The sequence below is a fragment of the Stegodyphus dumicola genome, chromosome X1, assembly GCF_044657685.1.
Source record: "Stegodyphus dumicola isolate Sdum_Otavi_A_Nest chromosome X1, ASM4465768v1".
In the NCBI taxonomy this organism is placed as follows: Eukaryota; Metazoa; Arthropoda; class Arachnida; order Araneae; family Eresidae; genus Stegodyphus; species Stegodyphus dumicola.
The window spans coordinates 82,955,828-82,972,780 of record NC_140780.1 but is presented as its reverse complement, the minus strand read 5'-3'; the positions used below and the strand labels follow the sequence as shown (position 1 = coordinate 82,972,780).

At 32.8% G+C, this 16,953-nt stretch overlaps 1 protein-coding gene across 5 annotated transcripts in view; it reads left to right on the top strand.

The window, feature by feature from the left end:
- Positions 1-16,953, top strand: part of LOC118199148 (putative tRNA (uracil-O(2)-)-methyltransferase) — a 107,777-nt gene that overhangs the window by 35,942 nt on the left and 54,882 nt on the right. For all 5 annotated transcript variants that reach the window (XR_015038673.1, XM_085808039.1, XM_085808040.1 and 2 more), the window contains exons 4-5: positions 5,425-5,641; positions 5,733-5,801. Coding sequence is in view for 4 of the 5 variants with exons in the window: in XM_085808039.1 (XP_085664165.1) it covers positions 5,425-5,641; positions 5,733-5,801 (286 nt within the window). In the remaining variant the exon portion in view is untranslated. The remainder of the gene's footprint in view (positions 1-5,424; positions 5,642-5,732; positions 5,802-16,953) is intronic.

The following is a 16,953-nucleotide window of genomic DNA, read 5'->3' as shown; positions in this document are numbered from 1 at the left end:
TATCACATATTAAAACAAATTTTGATGAAAATTGAAAACTATCTGGTATGTAGAAATTTAAGATAGGACATGTTTTCATATGTAGCATCATGCAGCTGTGTTTTTGAGTGGATACAAAGCACACTATAAACCATCAAGGTGTATGGAAAACAGTGAATAACAAAATAATTTTTAAAAAATGCAAATGATCTTTTTTTTCCAGAAATGGGTTTCAAGCTCAGCGGACCAGAAGACAAATATCTAGACACACAGTAGAGCGCGAAAAATGTAGCCCCCAGTTGAGAATGGGATTACTTCTGACTGTGATGCAGGATATGCATTATTGACCTCTTCGTATTCAGTATGGAGTCATCGATGAGTTCTTGGATTATCATGTTTGAGGAATTTTTCAGAGTGTTGATTGGCAGCTCCAGAAGTGTTGCTGATGGCTGGTAATGTGCTGTCAAGCATTTCATGAGAAATAAATTGCTTAGTTGAGTTTAGGTCCTAACCTTGTAAGTTTTAACAGTTAATGAGTTAATCTATCTTAACAGTCTTGCAAGTTAGGTCTTAACCATGTAAGCTTATCCACGCAGTAAATATTTTCATTCTCTGAAATGTAGTGTTCTCATTAACGATGAGGGGTTCAAGGCCCATGTTATCCCAGAAAGGTAAAGGAAAGAGACAGTGTAACAGTCACCAATGACTGAACAAGCTTGGTAAATATGGAGCTGCTTACAGCCACCATATTCAAGCACCAGCATATTCAAGCACCATACATATTCAAGCACCTCTACCTGATAATGTTAAAATGGCGATTGCCTATTCCATACTTTTTCCAAATATTTAGATTTCAGAATGAATGATGAGCCTAATGGCTATTGTTCCATTTTGCCTTCAAATATTAGAAGAATTAGTGATGGAAATGAGTGTAATAAATTATTCAATGAAACATCTTGTGACAACACAGTTTATTTTACAAATCCTACAAGTGGCAATTTTAGCTTTGACATCTCAAACAACACTTAAAATATAAATGCCGTAATATGATAATACACATTAATTCTCAAATACACCTGGAAAGCAACTTGAAGCCATTTTTTCTCATTTTCTAATAAAAATAACAAGCTCAAAACATAAATGTAAAAAACATCCACTATTGCCATTTGTAATTTTCTAAATTACATCAAACAAAGATAATATTAGATGTTCAACTTGACATCCCCCCATCTATGTTAACTTTATATCTTAAAAATGTAACTTACAAAAGAAAATTGTGAACAGTTCTCAAGTTACAAAAGAAAATTTTAAATAGTTCGCAAGTCCAGTCTCTTAGGTACTTTGATTGTACAACCTGTTCCAGTCTTTTGGATCTGAGTTTCAGGTACACATACGTCATCAGAGGCAAAATTTGAATAAGTTTCGTATTCAACCTTCTTGGTTGAAAATTTCTGTATGATGGGAGCATTGTTAGATACTTCAAGTGGATACAGTCTTTGAGTTGGTCTTAGCAATTGTCCATTAGTTGTTTTAAGCTTAACAAGTCTTGTAATTCCGTCTTTCGCTGGAAGGATCTGAATTATTTTGTCTAGTGGCCGATTGATTCGTTTGGTGTTATCACTTTCTATCAATATATCACCAATATTCACTTTGACAGATTTTCTGTTTTCTGGTTTTTGAAGGAATGCCCTTAGATATTCAGACCTAAACCTGTTCCTTAAATCTCTTTGCAGGTTTCTCTATATTTAACCTGCTTATTAAGACTTTTGTGCTCAATGTGATCAAGATCTGGAACACCACTTATTTGACTGTCTTGCAGAAATATAGATGGGTTTAAAGGCATTAAAGTAGCATCGTTTTCAGTTACATATGTCAATGGACAGAAGTTAATCACTGCTTCACGCTCACAGAGAATTGTAGTCATTTCTTAAGAAGTTAAGGAAGCTTTTCCTAGTACTCATCTTAACAATTTCTTAAGAGTTATGTCAATCTCTCCCACCAGCCTCCCCAGAGGCAGTTGATGGGTTGAACTTCCATTGAATTAGTAGTATAGTTGTGTCATCAATGATTTGTTTCCAGTTTGGATCTTGAAGTACATTTGAAGCACATTTGAAGCACCAGCAAAATTAGTTCTGTTGTCACAGTACATGATTCTACTGTGTCCTCTATGAGCTATAAATCTTCTAAAAGCTAGTAAAAAATTGTCGGTAGACATAGATTCAACCAACTCTAAATGGACTGTCTTGTAAACAGCTCAGGTGAATAAACAGATCCAAGATTTCATGTTGCCTGTCAGGATCACTGGTCCAGCAAAGTCAAATCCACAGATTTCGAATACTGTTGCTTCTCATAGTCTGTCTTCTGAAGATGCAGTATAAGTTTCTTGGTTTTTTGCAGAAAATCTTCTACACACTGCGCATTGATTAATGAGAGATCTCACAGTTTTTACGAGTATTCAGCATCCAGAATCTCTCTCGTAGAATATTTATCAAAATTTGAGCACCAGCGTGTGCACTTTTCTCTTGATATCACACTAATCTTTTGACAATCTCATGATTGGAATAAAGAATAACTGGCATTTTAAATTCTTCTGCATCCTTACGACAGGTAAGTTTAGTTTTCAATCTGAGGATTCGCTTTTGATCCTTGAATATTCCTAAAGTTTTTAGTTTCTCATCTTTTTTATTCACAAAACAGTCTTCTTGAACCATTCTGATCAATGACCTCTCAGTCTAAAAAATTTCATCAGAATCGAGGTTTAAGTGTTTTCTCTCAATTTGTTCAGATCGACAACTGTAGGCGAATCTTAAGATTCAGGTAATTAGATTTGTGCTTGTATAAAATATCTGCAATACCAATCTCTCTTGGTAACCAAGCATGCAGAAACTAGACATTTTGTTACAGATGAAACTGTGCTCCTTTTCTTTTCTCTTAACAATCTCACTCTCATCTAAATTTAAGTCACCTTCTAGCCAATCTTCTTCAGCAAAGTAAAGCCAACTTGGACCTAGCCATCAGTTAGATTTCAATACATTTATAGCTGAACAACCTTTACTCAGGAGATCAGCCGGATTCATGCAACCAGGAATATGTCTCCAAAAATTTTAATTGTTAGTATTCGTATTTCTTTCACTCTATTCTGAACAGAGACATTCCAGGCATATCTTGTTATCAATGTTAAAATAATGGAAGAATCAGTCCAGAAGTAAACTTTGTCACTCTGTATCTCTGATAAAATTGAGGATGAAAGTCATGCTATATAGTAGCTGCAAGTAATTCCGGTTTCGCTATAGTAGTTTCAATCTTTTCCAGTTGGTGCAACTTTACTCCTAGCTTGTATCAGTGGTACTTTTAAGAGAATCAAAAGTTTTTATTTGAATGAAACCAGCCACAGCATAAGCAAACTTACTGGCATTACAGATAATATGTTCTGAAATATTTTCACTTGTATTCCTTGAACCAAACTATCTAGGAAAACAGATTTTTTCTAGTTTATCTCACAGCCATTTTAAAAATGTAGTTCTCATACAGGTATCTTCTTCATTCCATGTTATCTTCTGCTTCCATGTTTCTTGAAGCAGTAATTTAGAGATAAAAATGACAGGACAACATATACGAAGAGGATCAAACAGTCTATGAGCTGTAGATACGATTAACCATTTAGTTACTTTTTCAAAACTTAACTATTTTATACTACCAGTATTTACTCGTAGAGTGTCAGATTGTTTATTCCATATTAAACCGAGCACATTCGTATGAGCAGAACCATCATCATTAATATAACTGAACTCGTACCCTGAAGCTCAGATTTTCTCTTGGCCATTTCTTCAGGTGGTGCATTAATTAAAAGATTGATTTCCTTTTCATTTTTGACACAACTGACACAGTTGTCAACATAGAAACTATGCATAAGATTTTGAATGATACTTTTTGGATATGAGAATAAACCAGTTTCTATTTTTTCTAAAAGTTTGTAAGTGAAGCTGAATAGTAGAGTTTAGAAGAAAAGGGCTGCTTGCTATACCAAAAACTACATGACAGTGACTACCCTTTCACCTGACCATCACTATCAAGCCATAAGAACCTTAAAAAATCTCTATCAAGCCAAATCTCTATCAAGGGTGAAACATTTATAGAAAGCCTTTTCATATATCAGTAATAACACCTATCTGTTGTTTTCGAAATTGTGTTAAAATATTAGGATTCTGTTCCAATAATTTGGACCTTTTTCTAAGCAGTCATTAAGACTAAGAAACCTCGAAGCATCAAATACCGGTCGGGATTTTATAGTACTATTCTCTTTGATAACTTCTCGATGAGGAAGGTAAAGAACTTGACCATGATTGTTTTTAGCAGCCTCTTCAATTTCTCCCTGTTCTAGCCATTCCTTAAAAACATTTTCATAAGCTTCATTATTGGACTCGGTTTTAAGACATTTAACAGTTTCCCTCTTGCTTAAATCAAGATAATCTGGTTGTGGATGATCTTCCAACCAGGGGAAATCAACCTCAAAACGATCATCTATTACATGGACTGTATTTAGGAAATATAATCGAGCAGCTTCTTGCAATTCAATCTGGCTTTTCCTGATTGATGGGTCAGTAAGGCCAAGTGTGTCCAAGGTCCATAAATCTGTTATCGTCTCCACTATAGACAACAGGGACGTGACCAATAATGAACTTCGTCTTGTAAAAATACTAAAATACATTTTAAATCATTTTTTCTCAATTGTACTTTCACTTTGAGCTTAGCTGCACTTCCCACATTGTAGTGAGGGAGCACTATATTACTAAGGGAATGTTAATGTGCTAAACATTAAAGTAAGTATCAAGTCATTTTTTCTCTTACTTTAATGATATCCTATCACTGAAGCAATAAGAGTGTTATGTCTCTACCCATATTTATCTGAAGAAATTAACAGCTCATATACATCAGTTTTACATTACATTGTAAGTTCAGATATGTAATTTGTAAAAAGAAAGTTGTGTTAGAATTATTATCCTTAGATTGGTTGTCTTTTATGGAGGGCAGGTAGAGGAAAGTGTATTGTTTTTCATTTGTGTGCTAGAAAAAACATAAAAACATCAATATATTTAGGCTATTCTGCTAAAAAATTATTCTGGGAGTAGATTACTTCATCTTGTGTAATTTTATGTTCTTACATTATGTGTAATTAAAATTTGCAGTCATATCCATGACCACTAAATAGTTAATGAAACTGTTTTTTTTTTTTTTTTTTTTTTTTTTAAATATTTTTCTGAAAACTGTTTATCTACTGGTATTGTACTGAAAACTGTTTTATCTACTCACTAAGAAAGAGGGTTTGTGATATTTTTAGTTTGTTAAATAAGTAGATGGTACTAAATTGCATTATCCATGTTTATTAAACTGTTAATTATAAATATATCATTTATTTTTGTGGGCTAATTTGAAAATACTATTTAGAATTTCTCTAGAAGTCTGCAGGACAGAAAATCAGGATAATGTAAATGTTGAACAATCTGAACTATGGCTCAAAACATCAGTTTTTCCAAAAGTTGTTAACTGGTCCCAAAACCTGCCAGATAATGCTATTCTTCCCTCTTTGACATTAGTATCTGCAAAGAAATTTAACTCATATTATCAATTTTTGAAACGGAAATATGGAAAAAAGTACATTGAGGTAAGTATAATAATTGCTTTTTTCTTTTTTTTTTTTTATATCTCTTGCTATGTTTTATATGAAGGTTTATTTATTTTTTGTGCTGTTTTAGATGTGGCCAGAATGTTCAGATCCTTTGAAATATGTATATGAAGATCTATCTATTGCTGCTTATTTAATGGTAAAATAAATTTCTATCTTTTCATTTTATTGCCATATTGAAATATGTATATGAAGATCTATCTATTGCTGCTTATTTAATGGTAAAATAAATTTCTATCTTTTCATTTTATTGCCATATATCATTTTTTTTTTTTTTTTTAGATATAATTGCTATGAAAATTTGTTAAAAGCAGTGTTGAACAATATATTCCTTTCATAAGTAAGGGAAATCTTATAATAATTTAAAGCAATGTAACAATGGCATATTGTTTTCAGTAGTAGTGCAATAAGTGCTATTTTTCAAAGAAAAAACTGCTTTATTAATGACAAAATGAAACTTAGAATTCTGGTTTAAATTTTAGGTTAGAAAGCATGACTATTTTGGGGGGGATATGGGTGAAATCTAAAACTAAAATTGGGGCACATCGTGTTACTTTACAGCATGGGAATTTGCGTTTGAGGTAACGCATACTGAAAGAACTATAGATGTTTGGATTAAAACTATGCTAATAGGTTGTAGGAAAAGTAAACTCTGATGTATAACTGGCATTTGAATTTGTGAAAAAAGTTGCCATTTTTCCTCTCTTAAGAAGTGGTCCTTGTGTCTTTAAATCTATAAAAATTTTATCCAAAATCTATGCTGCTCTAAGGTTGCTTTTTTGCTTAATAATACATTAATTATTTATCAAATGGTACACTTTGGATTTCCCTTAAGTATTTCTACCCGGAATGCCTTTAAAGAAAATTATATATTTTTTTAACATAGAAATACATTTAATAAAAAAATTAGAGCAAATAAGTTACGTATTTTTTAATAATTATATTTTAGGAATTTTCAAAGCAATTCTTTTTTTAATACATGCAGGTATACATTGCATTTAAAGGGTGTTGGAACCCCAATATCTTCAAAAAATTGTGATTTTGGATTTTTGCATTTTCAAAATTCTCTTCACTTTTATCTTTCTAAAAATACCATTCTTTAATCTCTATGAAAATTAGAACTGTAAAAAAAAATGTAGTTTTACTTTGTCATCTACTGCTTTGACCAATGAGGATTTTTACATAAAAACGCGTTTTTCTCCAAACGTGATTTTTTTGTGCTCAATGTACCTTTTCTCAGAAACTACTGCTCACAGGTATCTAAACTTTTTATGGCTTATTTATTAGGTTCCCTAATAATTACTGAAATGAGCTTTTTGTAATAAACTTAGAAAAAAAATTTTAATTTTTTTGTGTGAGAAAAGTGCTAAATTTTATTATGCCTAACAAAATATTCTGTAATTTACTCTAAAATTCAAAATGTTTCAAAAGCTCATTTCAGTATAATCAGATAGGTATACTTTAATTACAGAAAAAATTTCAAGCTTGTATTTACAGCAGATTTTGAGAAAAAGTACATCGAAAATGGCCAATTTAACATTGTCGATATAGGGGTTTCTGATACCCCTTAATATAAATGATTATGGGTTAAGGTTTACTTCCCTCCTTACATCTGGATTTTGCACTGGTATATTAACATAACTTCATTCTATTTATATGTGAGATGTTCATTTGATATTCATTCTGAGTGCTTATGTTTATTAACACTTTTTGATTAATATTTCATTTATATTTTACCTATAATCAGTATTGAAAAATGGGAAATATTTCCTTTTTTGGGAAGGAGGAATGTAGTTTAGTTTCTTTAGAACTTCCCATGTTCATCATCCAGCAGTTGGAGATTACTAAATCCACAAAGGAAGCAAAAGGTCATTCTGACCAATTTTAGTGCGAATTATGCAACCAGATGCAAACTGGAAAACCTATTGCATAAATCAGTTCCTCCTGTGAAAGTATTATAAAAATTTATAATTGCAGGTTGTGACACTAGAATTTCTTTGGTTTTATTCTTTAGACCATTTAAGAAAACCTATAACTGATTTACTACAAGTGTAAGTTGAAAGTATGAAATTCATTTGTTATTTTTCCATTTTCCAATGTGTATTTTATCTGTTCTTACTCACTAATCTCATTCTCCATGTGTAAAATGCTTGTCTTGCTTCAGCTTTTTTTTTTTTTTTTTTTTTGTGCTTCTCTTATTCAGTTGTTCATTACTGTTCCTGCTTGATATATATCATTCTTTAACAAACAGCTTAATAACTGTCACTATAAATAACTTGAGTAATATCTTTAGGAACATACTATGGCAGTCTTTTAACAAGACTTGCCCTCAAACAGTAATTGTTCAAATTTTCAAAATTAAATAAAATATTCTAGGCTGACACTCTAAAACCTCATTTAAATATAAATGAAATAGAACCTTTCACTGGTGACCAATCTGCTTCATCAGCAATAGCTGGAAATGATGGCTAAATGAAGGTCCTTTACTTTTATTGCTTTCTGCAGGTTATCTATACTTCTCAGAAACCTAGGTATATGATAGGTTGAAAGGAAGGTGTGTGTTACTCTAGTAACAATTTATGGATTTGTTGATAATTTTGTCTTTCTCCAATTCAGCTATTGAGTTTGTATGCTCCAGGGAGTATTTAACCAAAGCTTTGCAATTTTCGTTGATATACTCGTTTTTTAGCAGAGAGTTTGTAAATATCATTTTTATGATAGGCAATTCATAATGATAATTTTCTAGATATCCAACTGATATATTGAGTTTCTTTGTTTGAATCTTCATTGGGGATCAGGGTAGTATATACCCCTAAAGTATTTGTTTGTGGTCCCGTTTGTACCACTTCTGATAGCCATTTTGTTGAATTGTTGAAAAACTTAATAGTAAAATTTTAAAGTTTAGGAGACATGAAAAATAAGTTATGCCCTTGCCAGGGCTTGAACTTTAGACCTTCCAATTGCTAACCAGATGTGTTTTACAGTTACACCACAAAAGCACAGAGGAAAGAGGGAGATAAACTTACATTCTTCCCTATATAAACATTGATAGGACCTAGCCACCAAATCTTCATGGGGACAAAATTACCCTCCTCCACCTTTTAGTTTGGGCACCACTGTAGAGTCTATTTGGTTTGTTGAGGCAACAGATGTGAAAAGGGATATGGCTTTCTTGGTAAAATATTCCCTTCAAAATATTTCTTTTTCCAGCTCATGGTGGGCCAGCAAGTGATTATACAGTCAAAAGTCATTAATTCGGACACCCATAATCCGAAATGATCTATAATGTGGACCTCAAAGCTAAAAACTTTCTGCGCATGCGTCGCGTTGACGCCTGCGTGTAAGACCTTTACGGCTGCGAATATGCATGTGCGCATGCGCAAAATACCTTTATGCATGTGCGTTTAATGTATAATGGACGGTATAAGGTAAGCTAAAATTATCTAATTCAGTTAATGTTGCAGATTGCGCTGTTCCTTAATCTTCGAATTGGATCCGGCTTATTATTTTTTGCAGACTGTTAGAGCAATTTTATAAAAGTAAGCTTGAACTTTCGATTATGTTAAATAGAATTTCCGATATATATTTACTAATATGTAAAGGATCTACAAAGCGAAAGTATGTTTCGAAGTCCATTAAACAAAAGTGGAATTGCTGCAAAAAATTACCTAACCATTCTGAAACCTGTTTATCAATTTCACGCTGCTCTGCGGGGGGGGGGACGCTGCGGCGCGCAATGATCTGTCAGCACTATCCTTATCTTCAGGGCAGATGTTTTCATTTTATTTGGCTTATAATTCCTTACTAAATGTAGTATTTCATCTCGATGTATTCCGTCTTTGATATGATTTAAATCAAATTCCTCGACATTATAATTTGCTTCCGATAGTGAAGAAAGTGACACAGAGGTTATTGAAAACGAAAAAATTTCGATTGACAAATTAGTCTGTATTCTCGACACAGCAATTATAGGACTTGAACAGCGGAACTTTGTAACTGAACAAGAAATTATGTCCGTTTATAGAATTAAAGAAAAAGTATTACCACATAAAATGAAGCAACTTAAACAACTTACATTGAAAGAAATACTCAGAAGTCAAGCAACAAAAATCAGCGTTATACCTACAAAATTTTCACAGGACTAGTTTTGATGGTTTTACCGAACCATCATCTTCAGCTGCAAAACCGCAAATGAACAAGATAGGAAATAATGATTAGATACGAAAGCCTGGACAAGAATAAGCAAGTGGCGCCATCTGTTGGCGAAACCAGAACTAAAACATAATTTCTCTAAAAGCCGAAGGCATATTTGGATTGGAATTAGGATCGTTAACTAGAACAGAAAGATTTTTATGAATGTGAAATGCCTCTAGAAAATCCAGTTCTCCAATGGAAGATGTTTTTTGAATAATTTTGGCAGCAGAAAAATTGAAAGTGTGATTTTCGGACCAACAATGTTGAGCAACAGAAGACTTCTGTGTTTCCTTTTTTCTAACATATGCCTCATGTTCTTTGACGCGAAATTTTAAGGCTCTCTTAGTTTGGCCAATGTAAATTAAACCACACTGGCAAGGAATCCTATAAATACCCCAGGAATTCATATCCGGAATGGGGTCCTTGAGTATAGAAGTTGGAATTTTATTGATGGGAAAATAAACAACCCGAAAGTTAAATTTCTGCAAAATATGTGCAACTTTATAGCTAATTGATGGAAAGAAGGGAATGACAACAGAATTTTTATAATCTCCTAAAATAAGAGTGTGGCTTTTAGTGTGTTGAGATGAGAATTTTTTAACTGCTTGGTTAATAATGTTGGGTGAAAAGCCCCTGTCAATAGCTATTGCTTTTAAATAATTTAGTTCTTCATCAAGGGCTAGTTTGGAGGAGCAAACTTGAAGAGCACGGAAAACATAGGAATAAAATGAAGCTAACTTTTGTTTAGTCGGATGACATGATTTAAAGTGTGGTGGAAGGCAAACCGATGAAGGTTTACGGTAAACTGTAGTACTGAAGTTGGATGTGTTACGTGTGACCAGAATGTCGAGAAACGGAAGAGAATTGCAAGTCTCAAGTTCAAAAGTGAACTGAATAGCAGGATGAATAGAATTCATTGTTGAAAGAACTTTATTTAAATCACCTTTATTACCTTCAAACAGGGTAAAAGTATCGTCTACGTAGCGGAACCATGCCGGGAAGTTTAAAGTTTCAAACAATTTTGATTCATAATAATGCATGTAGATATCAGCCAGGATGGGACTGAGGGGGCTTCCCATGGCTAATCCCTCAGTTTGCTTGTAATATTTATTTTGGAAAACAAAATGTGTTTGTTTCAAACAGAGTTGAGTGAGAGAAATTAGCTCATCAATTTCGATGCAAGAGAAATGAAATTCGCGAAGTCTGGTTTCTAGACATCCTAATGCACCCTCCACTGGGACATTGGTGAATAATGATTTTACATCAAAAGAAACCATGAGTAAATTACTAGGAGAAATGTTTTTAACCTTTTTTACAAACTCTATTGAATTTTTTATGGTGTAAATGTTATTGTCTGTCGAAAAACTTCTTTTACAGTCTTCCAGTTCAAGTAGTTCAAAAAATCTTCCCATTGTAAACATCAAGCCAATAGTTAATATTTCTAATGTTAGTCTTTCAGAAGAACAAGAGAGAATTCTAAAATATAATTTTAACTTCTCACAAACCTGTAAACCCTCGATTCCAAAGATTTTGGCTCCTATCGAAAAAGCTTTCAAGTTCAGTAAAGTTTCAGATTCACAGAAAGAAATGATTAGGCATCTTATCGCTCATAATGTGAAATTCAATAATAAACCTTTGAAACCTAATCTAACTGCGAGAGAAAGAGCTACAATGCGCGAAATTCATTCTAACCCGGATATATCATTTCAAAGGCCGACAAAGGTGGACAGATAGTCGTCATGGATAAGAACACTTACATCGATGGTGTCACTAAACTCTTAAACGAAGGACCATATAATCCGATCCCTAAAGATCCTTCACCTTCGGACTTATCCAAAATAAAAACTGCGATCAAATCTTCGCAAATCATTTCAAGCAACTTAAAACATTCGCTTATCCCATCTGTTGCGAATTGTGCCAGATTATATGCTCTTCCCAAAATTCATAAAAGTGGTATTCTTTTCCGCCCTATTGTATCAAATTTAGGTACTGCCTCGTATCCTTTAGCTAAATATTTAGTTTCTAGATTTTCCACTCTATTAGACAATAACATTTACACCATAAAAAATTCAATAGAGTTTGTAAAAAAGGTTAAAAACATTTCTCCTAGTAATTTACTCATGGTTTCTTTTGATGTAAAATCATTATTCACCAATGTCCCAGTGGAGGGTGCATTAAGATGTCTAGAAACCAGACTTCGCGAATTTCATTTCTCTTGCATCGAAACTGATGAGCTAATTTCTCTCACCCAACTCTGTTTGAAACAAACACATTTTGTTTTCCAAAATAAATATTACAAGCAAACTGAGGGATTAGCCATGGGAAGCCCCCTCAGTCCCATCCTGGCTGATATCTACATGCATTATTATGAATCAAAATTGTTTGAAACTTTAAACTTCCCGGCATGGTTCCGCTACGTAGACGATACTTTTACCCTGTTTGAAGGTAATAAAGGTGATTTAAATAAAGTTCTTTCAACAATGAATTCTATTGATCCTGCTATTCAGTTCACTTTTGAACTTGAGATTTGCAATTCTCTTCCGTTTCTCGACATTCTGGTCACACGTAACACATCCACCTTCAGTACTACAGTTTACCGTAACCCTTCATCGGTTTGCCTTCCACCACACTTTAAATCATGTCATCCGACTAAACAAAAGTTAGCTTCATTTTATTCCTATGTTTTCCGTGCTCTTCAAGTTTGCTCCTCCAAACTAGCCCTTGATGAAGAACTAAATTATTTAAAAGCAATAGCTATTGACAGGGGCTTTTCACCCAACATTATTAATCAAGCAGTTAAAAAATTCTCATCTCAACACACTAAAAGCCACACTCTTATTTTAGGAGATTATAAAAATTCTGTTGTCATTCCCTTCTTTCCATCAATTAGCTATAAAGTTGCACATATTTTGCAGAAATTTAACTTTCGGGTTGTTTACTCTCCCATCAATAAAATTCCAACTTCTATACTCAAGGACCCCATTCCGGATATGAATTCCTGGGGTATTTATAGGATTCCTTGCCAGTGCGGTTTAATTTACATTGGCCAAACTAAGAGAGCCTTAAAATTTCGCGTCAAAGAACATGAGGCATATGTTAGAAAAAAGGAAACACAGAAGTCTTCTGTTGCTCAACATTGTTGGTCCGAAAATCACACTTTCAATTTTTCTGCTGCCAAAATTATTCAAAAAAACATCTTCCATTGGAGAACTGGATTTTCTAGAGGCATTTCACATTCATAAAAATCTTTCTGTTCTAGTTAACGATCCTAATTCCAATTCAAATTTGTCTTCGGCTTTTAGAGAAATTATGTTTTAGTTCTGGTTTCGCCAACAGATGGCGCCACTTGCTTATTCTTGTCCAGGCTTTCTTATCTAATCATTATTTCCTATCTTGTTCATTTGCGGTTTTGCAGCTGAAGATGATGGTTCGGTAAAACCATCGAAACTAGTCCTGTGAAAATTTTGTAGGTATAACGCTGATTTTTGTTGTTTGACTTCTGAGTATTTATTCGGCGTGTTATTGTGTCTTAATTATTGAAAGAAATGTTTAATAAAGTGGACAAATAAATGTTAAGCTTTTTTTTTTTTTTTTTTTTTTTTTGTAAATTTTGATACCCTTTATATCATAATTGTTCTTTATTTCATAAATTATGGTTTCATATTTTTAATTTTATAATTTCTGCATGCCATCTTACGAGATTTAAACTGATTATCTATAAACCGGAAAAATCGATAATCCGGAATCGCCGAAGTCCCGATGAGTCCGGATTAACGACTTTTGACTGTACAATATCTCTGTATGCAAGAGATGTTGAAGTTACAAAAGAAAAGGCACTGATCCTCAAAGTGTTCTGAAAGTATCATTATATCTTCTATTACCAAGAATATTTGAGGAAGTCTTTGAGAATAATGAACTCTAACTGGAAAAATCCCTGGCCAACTGTACTGCCACAAAGGTCTTTGAAGGCTTTGTGAAACTACCTTCTATTCCAAGACTATTTCTGGGCAAGTCTTCCACAATCTATACGTTCTATTAAGAGTACGCATCTTTCATAAAACCGTTCTAGTCAATAATTGTATTTCCATATTGCTTCTTTCATCTTTAACCAATGTAAATAATTTCCTGTGCTTTTACAAACAATATTCAGAAACCACTGAGTCAGTTTAAACATACTTTTCTGTCATTTCCATATTTTTAAGCTGCATTTCAAAGTGCTTTCATTGATATTAGTTAAAAAGTTTTATTGGAAATCAAATAACCATTTTTACATATCTGAATGTGAGGTAAAATCCGTCTTTTAAGAAAGGTGTATTTTACCTGGCAAACATTTTCCTTACTTCTGAGTAAATAAAATATTTTTAATTAAGAAAATAAAATACATTTACATGTGGAATACTGAGAATTCTTCTCGTGATCAGAGAATTATGAGTGGTTGTGAATTATTAACATTTATATGAAAAAGGAAAATATGACAGTGTGATTTAGTTGGCACTCTTCTCATCATGAACAAACTGTAAATTATTGTCATTGGGATCGAAATGTTTTAAGATGGTTTACATTAGCAATTTGTTGATAATCTTGTTCCCTTTTCCAAAGGGGACCCATGATAATAAGGAAGTACGAATATTACATGGTTATTAAAGTTTATTTATTTGATTATGACACGTGAGAGCTGTCTGCCTAAGAGCCAGGATGTTTTTATGGAGAACTTCGTAAGGTAAACTAACTTGAATCTACGTTGCATATTGGGAAGACAATAAAAATGCCCATGCAGGCAACCTGTTCTTATGGAATCAAACCCAAGTGAAATAACCAATGCACTCTGACTTTACTGCTCAGCTATTCGGTTAGCCTATGCGCTTGCTAAAGCAGAAGAAAAGAAAGACAGCTAGAGTACTAAAAAGGTGAACTATAGCAATAAAAAATTTTTTTAGATAAATTTGTTCATTATATACTTTTGTCAGTAAAGAAAATTTATTCGTTTAGTTGCCTTCTGAATGGATAAATACAGTTGAAAATAATTAACTATGCAATTATCAGCTGTTAACTGTCCTGAACATCACTGCCAAATGCATTTTGCAATCAAGCCTAACATGCTCAAATAATTTCTATAAAATCTGCTTTTTATCAAAATATTTGGGTTCTTGCTTTGCAATTCAAATGTTATTTCTTATATTATAAAGAGAACATACTGTTGCGTTCTGTACGGGTTCATGGATTTGGAGTGATTCACAATGACACTTGATGCAGCATCAAAACACAATTTATTAGCCAGTATTACTCAAGACAGCTGCAAAAACACATTTACAGTCATTGAAAAACTATGACAAATGCTCTGAAACAATCAGCTACACAGGCTTCAGGCTATAACAGCAAAGCACCAGAGTACAGCTCCCAACTCGTAGGGTTCGTACGGTCCTTAAGAGTCCTTAAAATTCCTTAGGTTTTTTTGAATCGATTTTTGGTCCTTAAAAAACCTTAATTTCGGCCAAAATCGGCAGAAGGTTTGTAAATTTAATCATCTGAAATTTCTGCCTTGTTTTTACGACTGCTATTTTGAGTGTGAATTATCATTTTCGAGGAATATTTTTGGTGAGTCACTGAACGAATATTACCTTTTGAATGGGCTCGTGGGTTATAATTTGTTTCTATTCTTAATATAAAAGATGTGATACAGGAGTTTCTGAGCAAGGAGTTAAACATAAGCATTTCAAAATTATTTCATTTCCCCCCCCCTAATCTAAAGCTCTTAAACAACTTTCCGCTTTTAGGGATGGTGTGAATTCTTTTATTAAACGGTTCTAAATATGGCGACTTATCAACATATTGGTGATTTTAAGATAAGTTTTGATAGAAAATGTTTAATTTGGAGATTTGGGGATTTTTCGACGATTTTTTTTTAAACATTGATAAATTTAACTAAAATAACGATAATATATTGAAATTATATTTAAGGAAGAACATTAAAATAAAAAATTTTCATTTTTTTGCTATCATTATAAAGTGACATTACTTTCCATTTTGGCGACTTGTACAGTATTTTGAATCTGAAAAATAAAAGAGGTAATAAATGCTATAAAGCACAGTCTGCAAAACAATTCATAGCAAAAGCAAAATAACTATGTAATTAATTGAAAATTTTTTCCTTTTAATTTTTGCATGGTTACATTTTTTCCCATGTAATTGTTTCAGAATAATCAGTTTTTCTCCTTAAAATTAATTTTATGCTTTCTTCCACTAATTCTTTTTTAAATATGCCCACCTTTTTTTCTGTTGCAGAATTGGTAGGGCTAATTTTTCTTTGGAATTTTAAACACTGCAACCTGGAAAGTTTAGAAGGATTTGAAGGCAAGATTTACAGACACACAATTCTAGAAGGCTTCAGAAAAATGTGACAAACTGAAAAATGTTTTCATTGTATTTCACAAAAAGCTTGTGATGAATTTCTTACATTTTGGAAAATTTTTGGAAGGACAATGAAAACATGTTTCAATGTTGTCCTGCTGATATTAAAAGTCATTTTCTTAAAATGTTTACCTTCCCTTTATTTTCTCAACTTTTCACTAGACACAAGCATGGAAAATATCAAAAATGTTTCTGATCTTATTCCATGGACAGGCATTTATAAAAAAGAATTTATCTATTAATAAAGAAATTGAAAACTGACAAGTAAAAGATACACCTTATATGTCTCAATAGATCATACACAGGACTGGCGCTAGACATTTTCCCACCTGATGCAATCTCTGTGGATCCTAAATTCTGCCTCCTAGTGCTGTCCTAAAGTTTGCTCCCAGTGCCTGCCCTAAATTTTAGAAGTTTTGCCATTTCTAGAGTTTGTTGCTCGGTGTGTCACTAAACTAAAAAAATTCTACATTATCGGCTCTGAAACCAGCCCTTACCATATATCATTTCATATTTATTCTGAATGTTCAGCTTTTTCTTTACAGTCTAAATGCATCTGGTTTTTTAGAATAACAGAAATCTTTAATTAATTCCAAAAATTCTAAAGTAAAGAGGAAACATATCGAAGAAAGAAACTTTATTCTCACATTTGTTTTATATATTTTAAATTCTAAAGTGAAGAGGAAACA